General features: G+C 35.4%; 1 protein-coding gene across 5 annotated transcripts in view; it reads right to left on the reverse strand.

Annotated features, from left to right (window-relative positions):
* Nucleotides 1–652: 652 nt before the first annotated feature.
* The window catches only part of Cept1 (choline/ethanolamine phosphotransferase 1), a 42,242-nt gene continuing 22,525 nt past the window's right edge, over nt 653–20,369 (reverse strand). For all 5 annotated transcript variants that reach the window (XM_036189649.1, XM_036189652.1, XM_036189653.1 and 2 more), the window contains 5 exons: nt 10,894–10,978; nt 3,393–3,524; nt 2,820–2,978; nt 2,215–2,340; nt 653–1,424 (listed from right to left, as the gene is read on the reverse strand). In XM_036189649.1, coding sequence (XP_036045542.1) covers nt 1,305–1,424; nt 2,215–2,340; nt 2,820–2,978; nt 3,393–3,524; nt 10,894–10,978 — 622 coding nt within the window. In that variant the 3' untranslated portion in view covers nt 653–1,304. The remainder of the gene's footprint in view (nt 1,425–2,214; nt 2,341–2,819; nt 2,979–3,392; nt 3,525–10,893; nt 10,979–20,369) is intronic.

Here is a 20,369-nt window from a genome sequence, read left to right on the forward strand (position 1 = left end):
AGCCTTTCCAGGCCTCAATTTCCACTAGGTATAAACAACTGTTAAATGTCTGCTGAAATAATCAAATAAAACAATAGATGTAACTGTACTAATGGAAGATTACCTGTCCTTTTCCCCCCCTGCTTTTTCTTAGATTATCTTTATATTCCACCCCCCAATATCTGAGTCTTGTGTAGCTCAGACTCGCCTAAAACTCCATAGTTGAGGATAACTTGAATTTCTGATCCTCCCCCTGCTTCTACCTCTGAGTGCTGGGATTCACTACCCTTTGTACTTCTTTATACTACAGAAACAGAACATCTGGATATAATGAAAACAAATGTGATTCACAGAGAGCATTCAAACGGTAGTCTAAATACCAAAAAGGAGAATGCAAAGTAAATCACCACCACCCCATTCTGGACAATTACTGAAATTTTGGTTGCAGTGACTGAAACATAAAGAACCTACAGGAGAGAAAATGGACAAAACATTTTTCTGTTTTAAAAGATTTAACAGTTTCTACAGTAGAGTGGTCAAAGGCACACCATGACAACACAGCTGACCATATTTCCTTAATTGTTAAAGAACAGAAATAAAATTTGTCTCAATTTAAAAAATGACATTTAAAACTTAGTTTACCTTTCCCTAGAATAAAACTGAGAAAAAAGGCTGGTTCTGAGATCATATATTTATTTAAAAAAATAAAATGGATTGACAAAGTTACCACATTATCTGCATGCTAGCAAGATTTCCCAAGCCCGTGAGAAACACCATTTCTTGATCAATAATAAAATCACTTCCTCAACAATGTACAGACAGGAAACATTTCCATCCAAATTTAAGGTCTTTATCACTGCTCTCACCTCACAAGCTAGTAGGATGTATGTCACAAGCTGAGCTCCTTATAAAAGAAAGTCTGAGAAGACAATAAACAAGGTGTTACTAAAAGATGATGATTTGTTAAAATTATAGAGCAACCATTTTTTGGCCTGCAAAAATTTTACAATAGAATCACCACCACTGGGGATGTGCTCCTCTGACCATGTTAGTCTGAATTCAGGATAATCACAAACACATGGCATTTTCCTTGCATGCTTTCTGGAGCCAAACCCTGTTTAACAACTTGTTCAGTTTACAGGATGGGACTTGAAATTCCCATTCTCAACAGGACAGTTAGGGAGTGTTACCAGTGACAAAGAATGAAAGTTATATAACATTGATTATTATAAATTACACTTGTTCTCATTCACTCCCATTCTCCTTAACACGTTTGGATTCTTTCCTGCAGAAAACATGAGCTTAACAGATCCCCAACCACATCACTAATGATGATTAGTGTGCGCTGCAGAGGCTTTAATTCTGAAAACATGTATGTGCAGGTGAGATGCAATCTGATTGCAGACACTGACACAGTAACGAATCAAATCAAAGAAAGAGAAGACCTGGAAAGAGAAGAGACGTTTGATTAGATTCTCAACATGTGCACAGGCCTTCCTAAACTTCCTAAGCAGACAGGAGGGTGGCTTCTGACTGTGTCTTCTCTCCAAACTCACCTTCAAATTCATACAGCTGAGTAACAGTTGTCTCCTGGTGTCCTTTATAACTAAGAGTTAACAAATCTTTCCTTAGAGAGACAGTAAATATATCAAGCTTTTTATTATTTATTTTATTTAAGACAGAGGTTCCCGTAGCCTAGGCTAGCCTCAAACTCAGAATATAGCCAAAGAAGATCTTCAACTTCTGATCCTCTGGCTTCCAATTCCCAAGTGCTGGGCTCACAGGCACTGCCACCATGCCTGACTTTTTAAATACGGTGCTGGGAATCAAACGGAAGGCTTCATGCAGGCTAGGCACGCACTTGACCACTAAGCTATAACTCAACACAATTATTTCAAGCTTTCTGAGTTGCATTCTCTGTCACAATTGCTCAACTCTGCCAGTATAGAATGAATGCAGGCACAATTTATACATGAGTGGCTATGGCTGAATACAGTCTGAACTTCTGTTACACACACAATCAGAAACTTAGAATGTTTGAGTCTTAATATAGGAATAGTAAGACTCACACATGCAGGCAAACACTGAAGTCATAGAGAACTCACAAAACATTACAAATGTGGGGTTTTGGCAGGCCTAGTCATTATCATCATCCTATGACCTCTTAGGACTGGCTCACCTAAATAAGAAAACAGGTAGCTTACAAACCACAAAATAAGACAGTATAATACCTACCAGAGCAATCCAAAGTACAATATATTCATCAATGAAGCTGTTAAAATACTGGTCCAGAAACAAAAGTGCTGGACCTATGAATGCTGTGTCATGCAGATGCATTTCACTTTTGGTCATGTGTGCAACCTGAGAGTAGAACAAAATCAATGAGATAGGTACTTTCATTTTAGAATTGTCAGCAATTCTAAATCATTCTAAATCAGTATCATGCTCAAATGTGAAGTTTCAAGAATGACTTAGCAATAGTTGAATTTGTAAAACTAAAAAAAAATCCGATGTTAAAACTGTTATGAGGAAGGGAATAAACATGCCAACTATTGTGGTAGAAAACACTTTTGTACAAAGGGTTTCAATGTGTGTCTAGGATGCTACTGAAGAATGCACATAAACTGACTGACCAAGTTACAGAGTGGACAAGACAGTAAAGGCTATACAGCTTCAAAGAACTTCAGGCAAACTTAAATGTAGTGTCAGGAGAGTAAAACAGCTCCTCTGTTGGTAAAGAGACTGATATTGCAAACTCTCAGACTACTCAAGAAGCCACAGAATGAAATCCAGGTCCAAAGTAAGATGAACATTAAAACAGTAAAAACTGAGGTGCTTACCACAAGCTTATTAGTGATTTTAGCCGACACAAAACCAAACGTCAGTATATAAAGACATGGATGCTTTTCAAACAGCTGAACTGCTGACTTCTTGTAGATCATAACAGCTAACGTGATCACTGATCCAATATGGAGAAAAGGAGAAAGGACACTTGTTCCCTGTATGGAGCAGAGGTAAGAGCATTTAATGCTATCAGATGCTGCATAGACCTACCACAGAATACTTTAACCCAGACTTTCTAGAACCTCACAGTGGCTGCCAGCTAACAAGTGCAATGAGCTGGATTCCAGACTAGTGAAACACAGCTGCATGAACTGGTAAAGCATAAACAGGACTGTGCTCAGAAGGTGTAACTTATTGCTACATAGCATGTCATACTTTCCAAAAATGTGTGCTGTGCCCATATACATGAATACTTATCAGCATTCAAAAGTATGTATAAATATATATTTTAAAGGCTCAATAGAAATTCCAAGTTGACAAATGATTATATGTCTTTTAAATGTAAAACAGAGTATTGGTTAGAACAAGTCTTAGTTTGCAAATCACTGGAAATCTTCAAGTATACTCACTGCTATGGTTGATCCATTTTTGCCAACACCACCTGTGAAGATTACACGGAAGTAATTTGTACAGGAAAATATGGTCCCTGCCACAGTACAAAGTGCAGGAAAAATTTTCATTTGAATATTCAGCACTGGAATCTTTAATAAATAGAGAGAAAGAACAATTAAAATATATACACATTGAAATAGCAAAGTAGTACAATCAAATATTTATTCATACCCTCAAAAACTCTCCGTTCCTTATAGTTAATACTAATGTAATGGACATTTCCTACTCCTCGCATTATTAATAATACAGTAAGTTTCAAAAGATGAGACTCACTTCTGACATGAAAACCCAGTGGGGACAGAGAGACGTCTCAGTGGTTAAGAGAACTGGCTGTTTTTCCAGAGGTCCTAAGTTCAATTCCCAGCACCCACATGGTGACTCACAACCATCTATTATCACAACCATCTGATGCCCTCTTCTAGCGTGCACACACACATGCAGATAGAGCACTCATACATAAAGTAAAATAAATCTCAGAGTCCAACAGGAATCATTTTTTAAAAAGAAGAAAATACAATGTTATAAAACTCTGTGAATGCATCTAAGGTGTTTTTTTTTTTTTTTTTTTTTTAAATAAAAGGAGTTGTCTTTACATTTCTTTGCATACTTTCTAAATTCTACCTCAAAATGTGTAGTAGCTTCCTAGTTGCTAGAGTATAGAGCATAATTAATAAAGGTATTTTCAAATTAATTCTGAAATCAGCATAGTACATTATGAAAGAGAAAAGTTCTATGTATAAGAATTCCAAACTCTGAACTATTGGGATACAATCAGTTAGTGAAAGCTGAAGGCAAAGGAAGTGGCATTTATGCTTAAAAAAGAAAAAGTCAAGTACATCTAAACTGGTGCAGCTCTTCAACTATACCCCAACTATCATATATAAAGCTTACTTTTCATTAAATAATAAATTGCTACATGACTGTACACTAAAAATGTGATTTACCTAAATAAGGTGAGGAGTAGAGTTGAATGGGTTGATAAAGTGCATTTAATCTTGCACAGCATAATATCCATCATTTAAAATGGAAGACATACTAAATGTTTGAGGTCACCAAAGAGTTCTAATTTTTTATATCCATTCTTTTTCTTTTCTGGTTTCAAAATTTGCCCAAAGGTAAGATGAATTAAGATATACAGAGGTAATTATAGGAACAAGGCTTTAAAAGCCCACAAGTCTTTGACAGGTAATGAGGTCTTACAATGAAAACATTTAAAACAGGGCCATTTACACTATTCAAGACTTGTGTGCCTATGTTTTAAAATCAAAACAGGATAAAAGATGTTCCATTTCTTCAAAACTCTCAAGAACTCACTCTGTTTACATAACTCTACCACCTCTTGCAAGACTGCAGCTCTAAAAAGAAAATGGAACCAACTATTTGAACCTCAAGTCACAATAAGCAGGACTTAATTTTCTAAGTGAAATATCTCCAACTACAGTTCAAAAATGTGTACGACCCCCCCAAACTGTTCTCCTCTTTGTCTAATGTCCTACCCTACAGCCCAAGTTCAAGCTTTTCAAGAGAGGAGATAATCAATAATAATGAAGCTTTGAACTATTGTAGATTTTTCTGTTCTGGGATATTACTATCTAAATCTGATTTATCTGGCTGGAACTCAATATTCTGCTCCTTTCCTACTTCCCAGTCTCCTACCATTCCCTCCACTTCCCCCTCTACAAAGACAATGGGCATTTTGGCAAAGGCAGAAATATTACAGTTGCCTAGTAGAGTATTGTACCATTACAAGGAGTATCCATATTATAAGCAGGGTATCAGTACCCTGAATGAGAAAACTGTATGTAACAGTCACTCATGCCACAACTAACCTGAACAAGCATCATTACTTGTTTTTACAATTTGGGCAAAGTGCTTTAATATCATGAAACTTTTGCCCTTTGGAAGAAAGAATAAACACAAATACTAAATTAATACAAGGCTTGGATCACAAAGCAAGCCAGCAACTCTGAAGCAAAGTATCCAAACATCCCCAACTCTCATCATGTCAGCTATACCCATCAGAATGCAAGTTCAAGTGTAGGGTTTAATTTAATTTTTCAAACTGTAAGTATTTATTGGAGGGAGGCAGGGGTCACGTGAAATCAACAGATAACTTGTCGAAATTGTTTTCTTTCTATCACGTGGATCCCAACATTTAAAGTAGGTCATCAGGCTTCAGTGCCAAGTGTCCCTACTGTCTGAGCCATCTCTCTCACCCTGAATTAATTCTGTATTCTCTTTGGGGCCCTGGTTACCATAGGTGACCAGCATGTATTTCTGAATGAAGATTCAGGTCCTGTCCCTTTCCTTGTGTGTACCAAATTCCTGTTTTGTGAGAATACACAGAACTATCTTCTTTCTACCTTATAATGGAAAAGGTAGTACATACAGTAAAGTGTGAGGCCAAGCACAAGGAATTCTCACAGGTGAGCAAATTGGTACCAATGAACTACTTAAAATAAAAAACAAAAAACAAAACCCATGCTGTGTTTTTACCACTTTTACCCCACACTCAAGATCAAGAACGGTGTGTACATTTTGTCTTTTCTAAGCCTTTTTCCTACTATAATCTCATTCATCACTATCACTACTCAGACTGCATTTACTCTATAGAAGTAGCTAAGGCGCTGTCTGAAAACACCTTCATCTCAAACTTGCCTACAATACAGCAATCTTCCAAACTTGGGTAGATTAAGAATTTCCTTAAGTTCTGATGTCGTTTCCATAGTCAAGGGAAAAAAGACTTGGCTTTGGAACAGAAAGTATATGTACCCAAATAATATCAATATATTACAATTTTAAAAAGGTTAGAGTGAAAAAAGTTTTAAATTCTCAATACTTTCTACCAGATACAATGCATGTGTTTTGGTTAGACTTCAAAGTAATTTAATAGGTTTTTGTGGAAATAAAAATAAAATTGTACGATTAGATATTTTATTGCAAAGAGAATAGAAATACTTGTTTGTAAATCATAGTAAAACTTTTATTTATTTCTTTAATTTAATAATGTGTTTATGTGTATTTGTACATGTGAATTCAGTGCTTGTGGAGGTCAGAAGATTCCCTGAAGCTGGAATTATAGGGTGATATCAGCTACCTGCTGTGGGTGCTGGGAACTGAATTTGAGTCCTTGAGCACATGCTCTTAACTAAGCTATTTCTCCAGCCTCATGAAAATTATTTTATTTTAAGTGAACTCCATGAAAATACTAAAAGTGTTAACATAGTCACAGCATCCAAGAAGACTTTACGGAAAAATCACTATATCCAAATTATTTAAGTATAAGGGCATTTTCCTTTTAAGTCGTCTAGCTCAAGAGTTGGGGATGTAGCTCATGGGTAGAGTGCTTGTCTAGCAAACCTGAAGAACTTAATCCCCAGCACTGGAAGAAAAGCCTTTTAGTTCAAGAAAGACATGAAACTACATGAAATATTCAGTCCTTCAAATAATCTCAAACAGTTTAGCTGTAGTAGCATTTATCTAGCTGCTTTAGTTGAATTCTAAAAGATTTATGAGATATTTCATCAATGACAGCACTTAAAAGAATCAAATGTAGGCCAAGCATGGTGGTGCACGCCTTCAATCCTAGCACTTGGGAGGCAGAGGCCGACTGATCTCTGTGTGTGAGGTCGAGGCTAGCCTTGTCCACAAAGTGAGTCCAGGGCTCTGTTACACAGAGAAACACTGTCTGGGAAAAACAAAAAACAAAACAAAATGTAACAAAAACAACCAGAAGAAAAAGAAAAAAAGAAAAAAAGAACCAAATGTAAATAACTACAAGTGAACTGCATGATTAATTTATTTACATATTCACATTCATACTCCCAGTGCTTTCTAAGAGAGTTCCAAAGGCAATACATTTTAGGAAGAAGCAATACACAAAAATGTAATTCTTGTTTCTTGAAATGTATATTAACTTTTGTGAATTAAGTATTCCTTTCCTGTTGTAGAATATTAGTGAAAGACATGTTACATTTGTTTATGCTGTGGAATATCTATTTAGTGATGCAAAATTTGTTAAATTCTTTTATGTTGCATTTGTTTAACTCTGTCTAAAACACCTGATGGTCTAATAAAGAGCTGAACAGCCAATATCTAGGCAGGAGAAAGGATAGGCGGGGCTGGCAGGCAGAGAGAATAAGTAGGAGGAGAAATCTGGGGAGAGAAGGATCAAGGAGCAAGAAAAGAAGGGGCCAGCCACCCAGTCACACAGCAAGACAAGGAATAAGAAGGAAAGAAAAGATACTTAGAAACAGAGAAAGGTAAAAGCTCAGAGACAAAAGGTATGTGATAATTTAAGTTAAGAAAAGCTGGCTAGAAACAAGCCAATTTAAGGCCAGGCATTCATAAGAAAGAATAAGTTTCCATGTGTGATTTATTTGGGAGGTAGCTGGTAGGCTCCCTAAAGAGTCAAAAGAATAAAGAGTAAAAACAAAACAAAACAAAACAAAAAAAAAACAATGCTTTCAAAACAAAACAAAATCCCAGGATATAGCAATAACATTAGCTATAACTTTTAGTAAAACTCATCTCTTTAGGGAAAAAAATGTGGCAAAGAATGGGTAATCCAAATGCAGTAGTTGTCAATCACTCACCTCCGTAAAATAGCTGATCTTCTGGAAACAAACTTATGAAGACATTTACAGTGTTTATGTTTGTTTTCTTTTATTATAAATGTGATTGCTAAATTTACAGTAAAAGCCTTATGATTTAACAAGGATTTGGAAAATACAGGCAATTTGCTTGAGGTTTTAAAAAGGATGCAAATTCCCTATGTGAGCCCTAAGTAAATATTTTTTTCTCCATTTGGGCACAAGTGACAGGACCACTAAATACAGTCAGTTTCTAAACCAAATAAAATGCAACTATAAAAAAAAAAAAAGTTAACCTATGAGCCAAGTAAAAAGAAAAATGAGGTGAACACTTCTAATCCTAAAATGGAAATGCTGCAAAATTCAAAACTTAATTCTCAAATTCAGATTTTGGAGCATTTCTGATTTCAAATTTCCAGATTAGGAACAAGTATATGCTGGTAAATATTCTGAAATCCAAAATGACCCGCAGTTTGCAGCACTTCTTTCTGATCCCGAACTTTTAGGATAAGGGCTAGTAACCTGCTGAGCAGTCTGAGATCAAAAACCACAAATAATTTCACTAAATCTCCAATTATTACAAGTCAGGTCCTTCCTTTTAGTTTAATAAACTAAACAATATATAGAAACATCACAATATATAGAAAATAATAGATCAAAGGCTGGGGATCTGTTTCCCTGACACATTCTAATCACAGCAACCATATTAATTCTGAATTTGGACTGCTAGGTCTAGGAATCAAATTTCAGAATACAGTAAGTTGGTTTCACAAATAGTTTAGAAAATGTCTTGATAAAGCTAGGCATGGTGGTGAGCTGATCTAATTCCAGAATTTGGGAGATAGAGGCAAAGGGATCATAAGCCTGGGCTATAGAAAAAGTAAGAACTTGCCTTAAATAATCAAACAGATGGTAATAAGAAAAGAATAAGACAAAAGCCACCTTCTGGCATGATAAAAACATGACTATATATAGTTATAAGTAAAGATAGGATCAATATTTGACTTTTTGTTGCTATTATGAGGCTGTGCCAAGTAGCCCAAGGTGACAAGGTTCACTGTCTAGCTGAGGATGACTTTCCACTTCTGGTCCACCTGCCTCTACCTCCCAAGTGCTAGGATTATTGGACCTTTAAAAAAGTTACTTATATAGCTTATTTGTACAAATTCTACTGAGAAAAGTAAAAGTATACCTGAATCAATTTATTAGCAGGGGTATAACACAAATACAAATATTTGAAATATATGTATATGTAATGTAGTACCATATTTAAGGATTAGTTCTATAAACCAGGAATTGAAATTAATCTTCAAAACATAAAGCCAGAATTTTCATTTTATGGATATTAAAATACTTAAAAGAAAAGAACCCTTAGGCTTTTTATATATGTTTAAGATATTCCAAATGGTATTTTGGAGAGTATTTTTATGTAAAGTACAAAGTCTGTAAAACTAATAATCTATAGCCACAAGTGAAAATTGGGATAGAATTTAGGTTTTTATGATGTAGTTTTAGGAAAACAAATCTACTTTTCCTTCCTGTTAAGATGAACCTTTGTTTTTCTAAGCCTGAACAAAACCAGTTCATCTATTAAAGGACAAAGGTAATAAAATTGTCTCTCTGCTTTAGTCACAAACACCAACAGTGTCCTCAGTGACATCTATGGTACACAAATGGTATTGTGCACTGACAGAATGGATTCAGAGTTTTCCTGGTGGACTGCAAATTATTTTTATTCCTTTTGCTCTTCTTTCTTTATATGTCCATCCCCTGAAGAAAATGCATTTAATTTTGGCAATACTCAGGGAAGTACCTAATTTACCATTAGGAAGTGAATTAAGTAAGGGGAAAGTCCGAATCAATTTCTCATATTTTGAAGTTAATCTGACTTTTAAGAATTATAATCATTTCGGCTTACTAAATTTTTTTTGTACACTCACATCAAATAACTACTGAAGGGGTAGTAGTGACCAGCAGCTAACTGATAACGAGGGAGTACTAACTACCCTACCCAGTCCTGAATAACTGAGCAAACTGTGAAGTGACAGTGCTCCCCATAAAGCCAGCACTGGGGAGACTGAGGCACAAGAATAATTCTTTAACAGTAGCCTGATCCCATCTCCCAGAATAAAACAAAGCAAAGCAAAAACAAAGCCCCAAACAGAACAGGAAGCCATCACACAGGGAGCAGCAGCTTTCACCGAGGGCTTCATTGTGTGACAGGCCGTGCTCACACACTACCTCGTTTGTGCAATGGGTGCCATCATTACTCCCATTCTGCAGAGGAACTAAGTAACCTGGACAGTTCCCCAAGAGGTAGACGCTTGAATATATTCCCTCAAGAGGCTCATGGGATGAGAGTGGGATTGGGGTTTATAGTATATTTCAGGGCAAAAAGAAAAAGTCACAATGTTTAAAATAATCCCATAGCACTGACAAAATTCAGCAGTACTTATAATGTTTTCTTTTTCTGTGCCAGAGTTAATTTACAATCTCAAATCCTAAATTTGTTACTCAGCCTCAAACACATGACAGTAAAGTCATACAGTACAGGAAAAAAGTGATTTAATTGTGTCACTACTTAACTTACTTGTCACATTACCTGTTGTTCCCTTGGTACAATGGTTGATAGTAAGGACTCAGATTTTCAGTGGCCTTCAAAACACACTTAACATACACAGAACTCCAAAGAATACAATTCTCATGCTCTAACAAGAAACTTGCTACTGTTTGCTGTAACTTCCACTCCCAGGAAGAAGAAGTACACTAACTTTAAACATTACCCTTTAACTTGATTATCCTATATTAAAAACACAAGCAGAAGATGACATGCATTGCACAGGCTACATGATGTGAACAAAATTACCATAGATTGCCAAAAAGGTGGTCCTCCAATCACTGCCAGCAAATGCACGATTATTATGAAGATTTGCACTTCAGTCACATCAATTCTGATTAGGTACAAAAAGCCAAAAAAGCAGAATTACTCAAAACACAATTTCAAGTTAATTTCTTGCAAGCAAAGCAGCATTCCTCTATCATGCACAACAGAAGATAAATTTCAAATACGGAGCAAAGGGGGAAAGGAGGTATCACAAATTTGTTATGAACAAAAATCACATAAAATCTAGAGCCTTTTAAGTTCAATTTGACAAATTTCAGAGCAATAAAAACCCTCTTCTCCAAAGCAAATTTTCTATAGCTTAGCCTTTCCCACCAAAAAAAAGTATATGTATGTATTAAAATTTGAGTATCAAGCAGAGAATTACATTGTATGACTACATAGTATGAAATCCTGAAGTAAGCTCTCTGCAGTAGTAACTGAAATAGTTAACTTTAACTGAAAGGAAAAAAACAAATGTATTGCCCCTTAGATATATTCATTTAATGCCTGCTATGCTACAGGTGTGAAAAAGAAAATCAATCAATTTTTAAATAGATTCTCATTTTCACCGGGATAATTACTCTCACATTCTGGAAAGGTAATTGAAAGCAGCTGAGCATTAGCTTTGTGATTACTGAAATCGACCTCATGGTCGAGAAGAGACAAACAGAGCAAAGGGTGGGAGGGGGTGTGGGCAGAAATCAGAAGCTGAAAGTCTGAGGGAAAAAAGAACATGGGCAAAAAGATTGACAAGCAATTCCTACATGGGTGTTCCTTTCCTCCTACAGACTAACACTTCACATAAGCTTGAGGCAGACATTCTTAGACCATGGAATCCAAACACTCTAATGAAAAGAAGTTTTTCTACGGGTACACTGTTTTGTTTTTTTAAACAGGGTTATCCATTACAGAATTAGATATAACTGATAGGAATTTTTTAAACCCCTTAATGAATTAGTGGTTAAATAAGTTCCACATAATGGAACAGTTTTCAGTTTTTCTGAACTGGCACAGCATTGACCTCAGTATTGAAATGGGAAAGTATCAAATGTTAAGTGAAAAACAAGTTGCAGTATGTATATAGGCTATATTTTGTGGAAACAATAAGACAAATAATACTTTCCTTTGATTTTTACCAGCAACTGCGCACCACTTTTGGACGTATACATTAGAAACTAAGAAAAGTGTTACCTATTTGGGGAGGACAATGTGGGGACTGTTAGGCTGCTGGGAATAAGGATGAGACTTCTTCACTCTATGCTTTTTTATGGTCTTAGTTTTTCTAAAAAGTTAGATAATTTATTAACTATGAAACTAAGAAAAGCCAAGTATCAACAGCAAGGAGGTTCAGTTTCTAGAGAATAAAGCCCTCCCTTCTACAATTGATACTTAAAGAAGGCAATCTGCGTGAGCTTGGAATATGTAAGCTCTAACACCCAGAAGTAATTGGCTTGAAACCAGTCTCTTCAAAATAAAAACTATTGATCTTTATTTGCTGGATACATGTTTTTAAATAAATGCATATTTAGCTGCAAACAGTAATGTAATCATTTTGATATACACATTTACTGGAAAAAAACTGGACTGAAGTAAGCTAAAAGACTCTGTAGAGCTGACCTGGTGAGTGGTGATGCCAGTAAGGGGGTTACACTCAGTAGCAGACTCAGGAGACTAAGCAGGTAGGTGTGTCAAAGATGATCGACTCTGTCTTGGGTGGGAGGTAGACATCTTACAACATTTCTGGATATATGAAGTAGCCTTTTGGAAGCGGAAGGGCCAGAAGTATAGAATTACAAAATTAAAATGGAAAAACCTCACACAATTAATCTTTGAACTATGGATGAGTTTGAGAGAAACAAGAAAACAGGAAAGATCTTTATAGTCTCAAAGCAGGGTTTCTAAGAAAAGTTTTGTAAGATTTTCCAAACTATTCAGATACTGTCACTGTATGTGGGAGGGCCAAGGAAAACATACCAGGTGGCAGGTATATTTTTCTCTATTCGCTTACTGGAGTGAGAAAAATGTCTAAACTGCCTAACATTACTCCTGGAAGAATTAAAAACAATCCAGTGCAAATCCAAAGATTTGTGAACTAAGAGAAGGAGGCACTAGAAATGATTAGTAATAAATTGACAGCTAATGATGGTGTTAGGAGACAGCCAGTCACGTGACAGTTTATTAAGTCAGTTTCCCAGGAATCTCAGTGTGGGCTCAGCTTACACTGACACTTAATAGGAGGGGCCTCATTTTAGTATTTTGATTCGGCAGGAAAGATCACTGTCTAGAAAAGACATCTGAATAGGTAGTGTCAGATTTTTGTAATCGTTTTTCTTTTGTTTAAAGATCTGTTTTATTTTCATGTATTTCTCTGTGTGACTGGGTAATGTATGCATGTTTGTGGACAAGTATGTGCAGAGTCCAGAAGAGTGCTTCAGATTCAGTTAGATACAGAATCACAGGCCTTTTTCTGACTTTGCACATGGGTGCTGAGATCCAAACTCATTTTTATGATTGAGTAGCAAGTGCTCTTAACTACTTAGCCTCCTCTGCAGTTCACTTGACTTATTTTAATTATTTTTAGAATGGAGACCAAGAGCTATGAATGTTCCCTAGTTCAATGGCTGTCTTCAAAAACAAGGACAATAACCATCCCTTGAGAAAAAAAAAAGTCTCTGAAGATAGAGATCTACAACATAAGAGCACCCAGAACAAAGAACTACATAAAAAAAAAAAAATTATTTTCTATAACATTAGTTTTCTATGGCCTAAAGCTTCAGAGGGAGAAAGTAAAATTTTCTTTAACCTTGTTTTGAGATCTTTATTAATACTATTATTTATATTAATTATTACAATCAATACTTTATTAGTATTGATTTGAAACAATTTACCCTTTCTACTTAATTTTAATACATTTTGAAAGGACAAAAAATTTTCCTGGGACTTTGAGCAACACAAAGTGGAAACTCTTGTCAGAGTATATCTACCTAAACTACTACAAGCCAGAGACAAATACTGTTCAGATGGGTATCACAAAAGGAGGATGGGGGAGGAGCTATGTATTGTGGAGTCCAAAGTGTCCTAGTCTTTGGACGGGGTGACTGGAGGGGTGACAGTTCCAAAGTCAAAACATGTTCAAAGTATACAGTAAGCCCTGTGGATCAATCGTTTAACATTTTGTCATTATTTTATATGTTTTGCCTGCATGTATGTTCGTGCACCATGTGTGTGCCTGCAGATAGTAGAAGAGGGTGCCAGATTCCCTGAAACTGGAGTTACAGACAACCATGAGCTGCAATGTGGGAACTGAACCAGGTTCATATGGAAGAGCAGCCAGTGCTCTGATCTGCTAAGTCAGCTCTCCAGCCTCAGCAAATCATTTCTACCAGCACTATTCTATAGGTATAGTTAGATACTGAGATGTAAGGGGAATAAACCAGGCATGGTGGCATTGGCCTGTTATTCAAGTACTATAGGCCTAAGCATGAGAATTGCAAGTTCAAGGTCAGTCTGGGATACATAGCTAGACCCTGATATAAAGGAAACAAAAGGACAAAAGGCCCTTAAATATATGTGTCATTTTAACCTCTAAACAAGGGAACAAGGAATTCTTTGGCTGACATGAAAATCTCAGGAGCCTTTAACACTACAGGTTAGCAGCTTAGAAAATTTCCTATCAGGGCAGTTATTGCATCAGAGATAGAAAATGGCCTTTAAAAGTAATAAGAGTGTAATAACCCCAAGCTATGTAAGTTTGCTAAATCTGAGGGAAGTTCTTGACTTCTCTTACTACAGTGCTGGGGATAAATCCAGGGTCTAATACAGGGAGACAAGCTCTTTACCACTAAGTTACACCTTAGCCTCTGAATATTTTCTAAGCTTCATTTTTATTCTCATCTTTCAGAGAGATAGTAAATGCACAAATGCACTTGGTTTGAGTTCCAATTCAATTTTTTTTTTTTTTTTTTTTTGTCAGAGCTGAGGACCTTGCGCTACCACTGAGCTAAATCCCCAACCTCCAATTCAATTTGTAATGAAGGGATCCATGAGAGCTGATAATCATACTTATCATCTTTCCCCAGAACTTAACATGGCTTTCCCCTCTGAGAAAATAATCTACTATTTCTATTATACCTTAGTAGTAAATACAATTGTTTTATAACTTGGGCTTACAACTGCATGATTAACATAGAACATGTAGTAGGGATAAATTCACAACAGAAAAACAAAACAAACAAAAAACTTCCCTAGTTTGTATTCTGACTTCTGAGCTTATGTTCAAAACAAAACAATAACCAAGCTTTTCCCTTAAAATCATCAATTTGAAGGACTCAGCAGTCATATTCAACGATGAGGATTATTATTAACTACAGATTCATTTGTAAATGGATATGAATGTCAAATGCTATGGGTAAGGTGCAGTGTTAGGAGTCTGTAATGAAGATCAGCCAAGATACTTGACTTCCTATCCTTGGTAAGTGGAAAATGGTGCACGAAAGCTTTGAGTAATACTAAATAGTGTTAACTATACAGCTCAATGATATCTCCAAGTATTTTTAATTCGAACACTACATACAGAGAAAACAGGCAAATCCGTTTATTTTTTAAATAAGCTGAATTATTATAAAATATTATTACCTACCACATGAGTATGGAGCCTCAGATTTTCTGAGAAAAATTAAAAGAGAAAGCCCACTGAAAACTTTAAGTAGAGACAAACATAGCCAAAGTCCTCTGAAGCAGAGGAACCAGGTACAGATTTAAGTGGCAGCTTTTCAGAAAGAAGAACCCAAGGTCTTTTCCACTCATTTAGCATCAAGTCAGTGTGCAGTTAAAGAATTACTGTCTTGCTTTTCTTCTCTATCAGTTAGTTCTAAGGGAAATCTATATAGTATTGGTAGTTGTTAAGGCTTTAAAATATGGAGATAAAGAAGATTCACTATATGCCAAGTATAGTGTCATTAGTGTGTTATGTGTTTTTAAAAACTCCCTATCTTTACAGCTAGCCTAAGAAGTGGGAACACTATTACCATTTTATATATGAGGAAACTCAGAAGTGTCAAGTGACTTTTCCAAAGTTACAGAAAAGATAAGTAGAACCTAGGACAAGTAAGGGGAGTGTTGTTCTTATGCAGTTGTAAAACTCTAATTTTTTTAATCTATCAATCAGTTGAGAGAACCATTTGTCTTAAGTTTGCACTTTTTATTATTATTTCAGGGTGATGTTTCTGTATTGTAATACAATTTTACCAAAAATTACTAGAATATAATAAACAACAGAGGATAATTTAAAGGCTAATAAATTCATTTAGGAAAAGATTTGTAGGAACAATTTTTTTCTAAAGCTTTTTCCTCCGACTTTGAAAAAATAATGAACATAACTGATGGCTTAATTTCAGTTATTAAAATCATTGATCATTGAAAGAATGATCAAATAAGACAGAGCAATACAAGGAGCAAAAGAAACTCTCTATAAGTTAGTACCCAATAAAAGTGAAAACAGTGTATCTGGAGTCAACAGCATATTTGAAAACAATTATTTTTATCATATTTAGATGTATTATTTTCCAAAAATATTTTAGCACAGCACAAAGGGCTCCATAAATTTAGGGTACATTTTTTAAAAAAATCTTTTTGTTGGTGCTGCAGATCGAAGTCATGGCTTTTGGTATGCTAGGTAAACACTCAAACACCGAGTTACAACCTCAACCAAAATGTCTGTTATTTTTATTTTCATAAACAAACATGGAAGTAAATAATACTGCCTATATTCTGACTGTTACTTTCAATGATAATACAGATGTGGTTAGCTCTAAGCAGTAATAACAAACAATGAGCTAGCAAAATCAATGTATCTAGACAATTTCATGAGCATAAAGCGGCAGGTGTTTGGTGAGAGAAGAATGAAGAAGGGCAGAATGCTGAAAAGTCAACTGAAAATGGTTTTTGTTTTGCTACTGGAACCTACTAATGTACTTCTCAGGATTTGCCACACCCCAACACTATCCTTACTGAGTAACTGGGTTGAGAATGCTGTAATGTGCCTTTCAGAAAGCAGTCTGCTAAAGTCAAAGAAAAGTAATGCAGCCTTGCATAGTCAGGAGGATTCGTCAAGTTTTCAGATGGACAAATGTCCCCCAGCATTTCTTAAACAGTAAAATAAGGTGAATGTAAGCTCTACTCCTGCTTGTAAATAAATTTTCCCATTGTAGTTTAAAGATTACCTGACTAGGGAAACAGTTCCTAAAAGTCACAAGGTCAAATTACAATTCTAACACTAGAGGAAACCCCAGGTATTAACAGTTAGCACTTCATCAGGGAAGCATACTGGAGGGAAAGGAGGAAGGGAAGGCATTCAAGGATGGTAGAGTAACAAGAAAGCTAGGAGCAGTTTCAAAAGCACAAGAAGAAACCGCTAGAAGAACAGAAATGAGACCAGATGAGACTAGCTTCTAGCATAAATTTGTGGAGTTACTGTTTCTTCTTTTTCTTAACACCAAGACTATTGTTAATCCAAACAGAACTAGAATAGTTAAAAGACATGCTAAGAAGTTAAGAAAATAAGCAGAATGTTTCCTATATGAACTGTTTTCTCTACTTATGTGAAAAACAAAACTCTGCTTGCTTTGTTTCCAAATATGTGTGGGTGTATAAGCAATCAAACAATACATATATATTATTTCTTTCATGTGCATGAAAGAAAAAGATAAAAATAATGGTGGAAAGGTATTGTAAAAAAATATCACATGGATTGCAAACAATATTAAGTACTTCAGGTAAATGGGAGACAGAATTGTCATCCACATCAAACCAGAGATACTGCTTTTTGAAAAGTTTTGTTTTATATATATGCATATATATGCATATATATGGTGGATTTTTATTGCCCTATTATATTTTAAAATAATTATTTTCTAGTAACATTTATCTATAAAATACCACCAGAAACACTTGAATTTTCATTTCTTCAATTATTCTGTGCATGACAAAGGTGCTGTCTTTATTGAATTCACGCCATTGTTCATTAGACTGCATGAATATTCTAGCAGTTACCGTGAAGTTCCAGAACCAGGGCCCCAGGGTTCCTGAGAGAAGCTGGCATAATATAATTATGATCTGGGACTCTGTAACATCGAATCTATGCATAAGGAAACAAACATTTCAAAATAACTTTACTCAGATATTTTTCTAATAAGCCCTATTAAAACAGGCAGTACAAACCAGACTTCAAAGGAAGCATTACCTTTATAAAGATACCCGGAACAAATGACACAATTCATGTGTTATCTTGCTATCCTTGTGCATACACAAATATTTCTTATTCATATCACATTAGTAGTTAAAAAGTTGAAATGTAACATACTAAAATAACTTATAAGTAGGCATTTAGAAACATTATTAGTACTAAAAATATAGTCAATTATCAAAGAGTAGCAAATGTTACTTGCTAAGTAATTTCATTAAATCACAGGTCCCTCCAGTAATGGAAATCATGCAGAGCTTCTTATAGTTTCATTTTTATTTCTGAGTTGAGAGAGACACCTAACAAATGCATTTGATTTGAATCTACTACATTATTTAATGAGATATGAAATAATTTAAATGACATTTTGTGATATGAAAGTTACTCATCTTTCCCCAGATTCACTTATTATCCCCAGTATTGGGGATCAAACCAAAGACCCTGTGCATGTTAAGAAGCAGTCTACCATGGAGCTGCTAATGCATCTTTGGTCCCTTTGCCTAGAATTTATTTCTTTTAGAGCTAGAGTCTACACAGCTTAGGCAAGCCTAGAAATTTCTATGTAACCCAGGCTGGCTTTGCTCTACCTACTTCTGTTTACCCAGTATTGTAATTCTACGCTTGTGGCACCACAAAAAACATAAAAAATAAAAAAATAAAAATAAAAAATATCAGGGTTCCTAGCCCAGCTGGCCTCAAAATCTCCACCTGAGGAAGACCTTAAATTTCTGCTCTTCTTACTCCCACCTCTAGAGTGCTCAGATTATAACCATGTCCTGTCAGGTCTGTTTATGAGGTTAGAGACAGAATCCAAGTTTTTGTGCATGCTAGGCAAGCACTATACCAACTGAATTACATCCCACCACACTGGCACCCAATTTTGAAAACATGTCTTTTCCCTGCAAGATCAGAAGATAATCTTTTTTTTCTAGTGGCCCCAATGAACATTTTGAAAAATCATAATCTTATATAATAATTTTCTTACCTCTTCTATTTAAAAAAATTAGGTAGGTACAAGTGGAAATGAGAAGAAAGAAAATAATATAATGAAGACAGTCTTCTCTTTTACTATGGATGGATTAAAAAATCAAATAGGCAAGCTGGATGTGAGAAATACTTGGCAGGTATAGACAGAAGTGCCAGGAGTTCAAGGACAGCTTTGGTTATCCAGTTTGAGGTTACTCTGTCTCAAAATCCAAACCAAATTGGCCATTTTGTTCTATTGCCTGAAAACCTCTAAATCTTCCTTTTCCTTCCTTTTCTCCCAAATTCCACACTAACATCCTAATTCTCAACTACAATAAATTAGCTATAAATAAAGTCACATCCAGTTCAATTATAAAAGAAGTTTTGAAATGCAACTAATCAAAGAAAAGAGTTATATAGATTACCCTTTAAATAAAAACTAAAATTAATTTTAATTAAGAACTGAGAATGCTGATGATAGAAATATGTTTTTAATTTTACTTGATAATCAAAGAACCCTAACTTTATTTTTACAATAATATAAATATTTGTCTTAGAAAAATATCTGTAACACTAGGGTCCAAATGAATGAGCCTAGCATGGTGGTGCATGTCTATAATTCCAGCACTTGTAGGCTGAGGCAGAACTATGAGTTCAAGAACAGCATAAGTCTAACGTGAGATTCTTGTCACAAGCAAATCATCACCAACGCACAGCTACACAGGCACGAAAGGGAAGATCTCTCACATCAGTGACATGTGACAAAATCTTAAGCACATACACAGAGATTGTTAACAGGTATTCAGTTGACAGCTTCCTGATTCTTCAACAGAAAATGGATTAGACATTAACATTAAGAGACTAGATATAGTACTAGAGAGGTGGTTCAGTGGTTAAGAGCATTGGCTGGTCTTTCAATAGACCTAGATTTGGTTTCCAGTACCCATAAGGCAGCTCACAACTCTCTGTAACTCCAGTGCCAGGGGACGTGACACTCTCTTCTGGCCTCTGCATGTACTGCATGAAAGTGGTGTACAAACACACATGCAGGCACTTGCATATAAACACAATTATAAAAATAAGTCTTTAAAAAGATTTATTTGTATTTTTAAAATTTTTAGTAGTGCTGAATATCAAACCTAGGGTCATGCACACATCTGGTAAGCATACTACCATTTAGCCACATTCCCAGTGTCAACAACAGTCTTTTATTATAAGTCTTTAATATATTATTTTTAGAAATTATTACTTG

Source organism: Onychomys torridus, chromosome 6, assembly GCF_903995425.1.
Source record: "Onychomys torridus chromosome 6, mOncTor1.1, whole genome shotgun sequence".
NCBI lineage: Eukaryota > Metazoa > Chordata > Mammalia > Rodentia > Cricetidae > Onychomys > Onychomys torridus.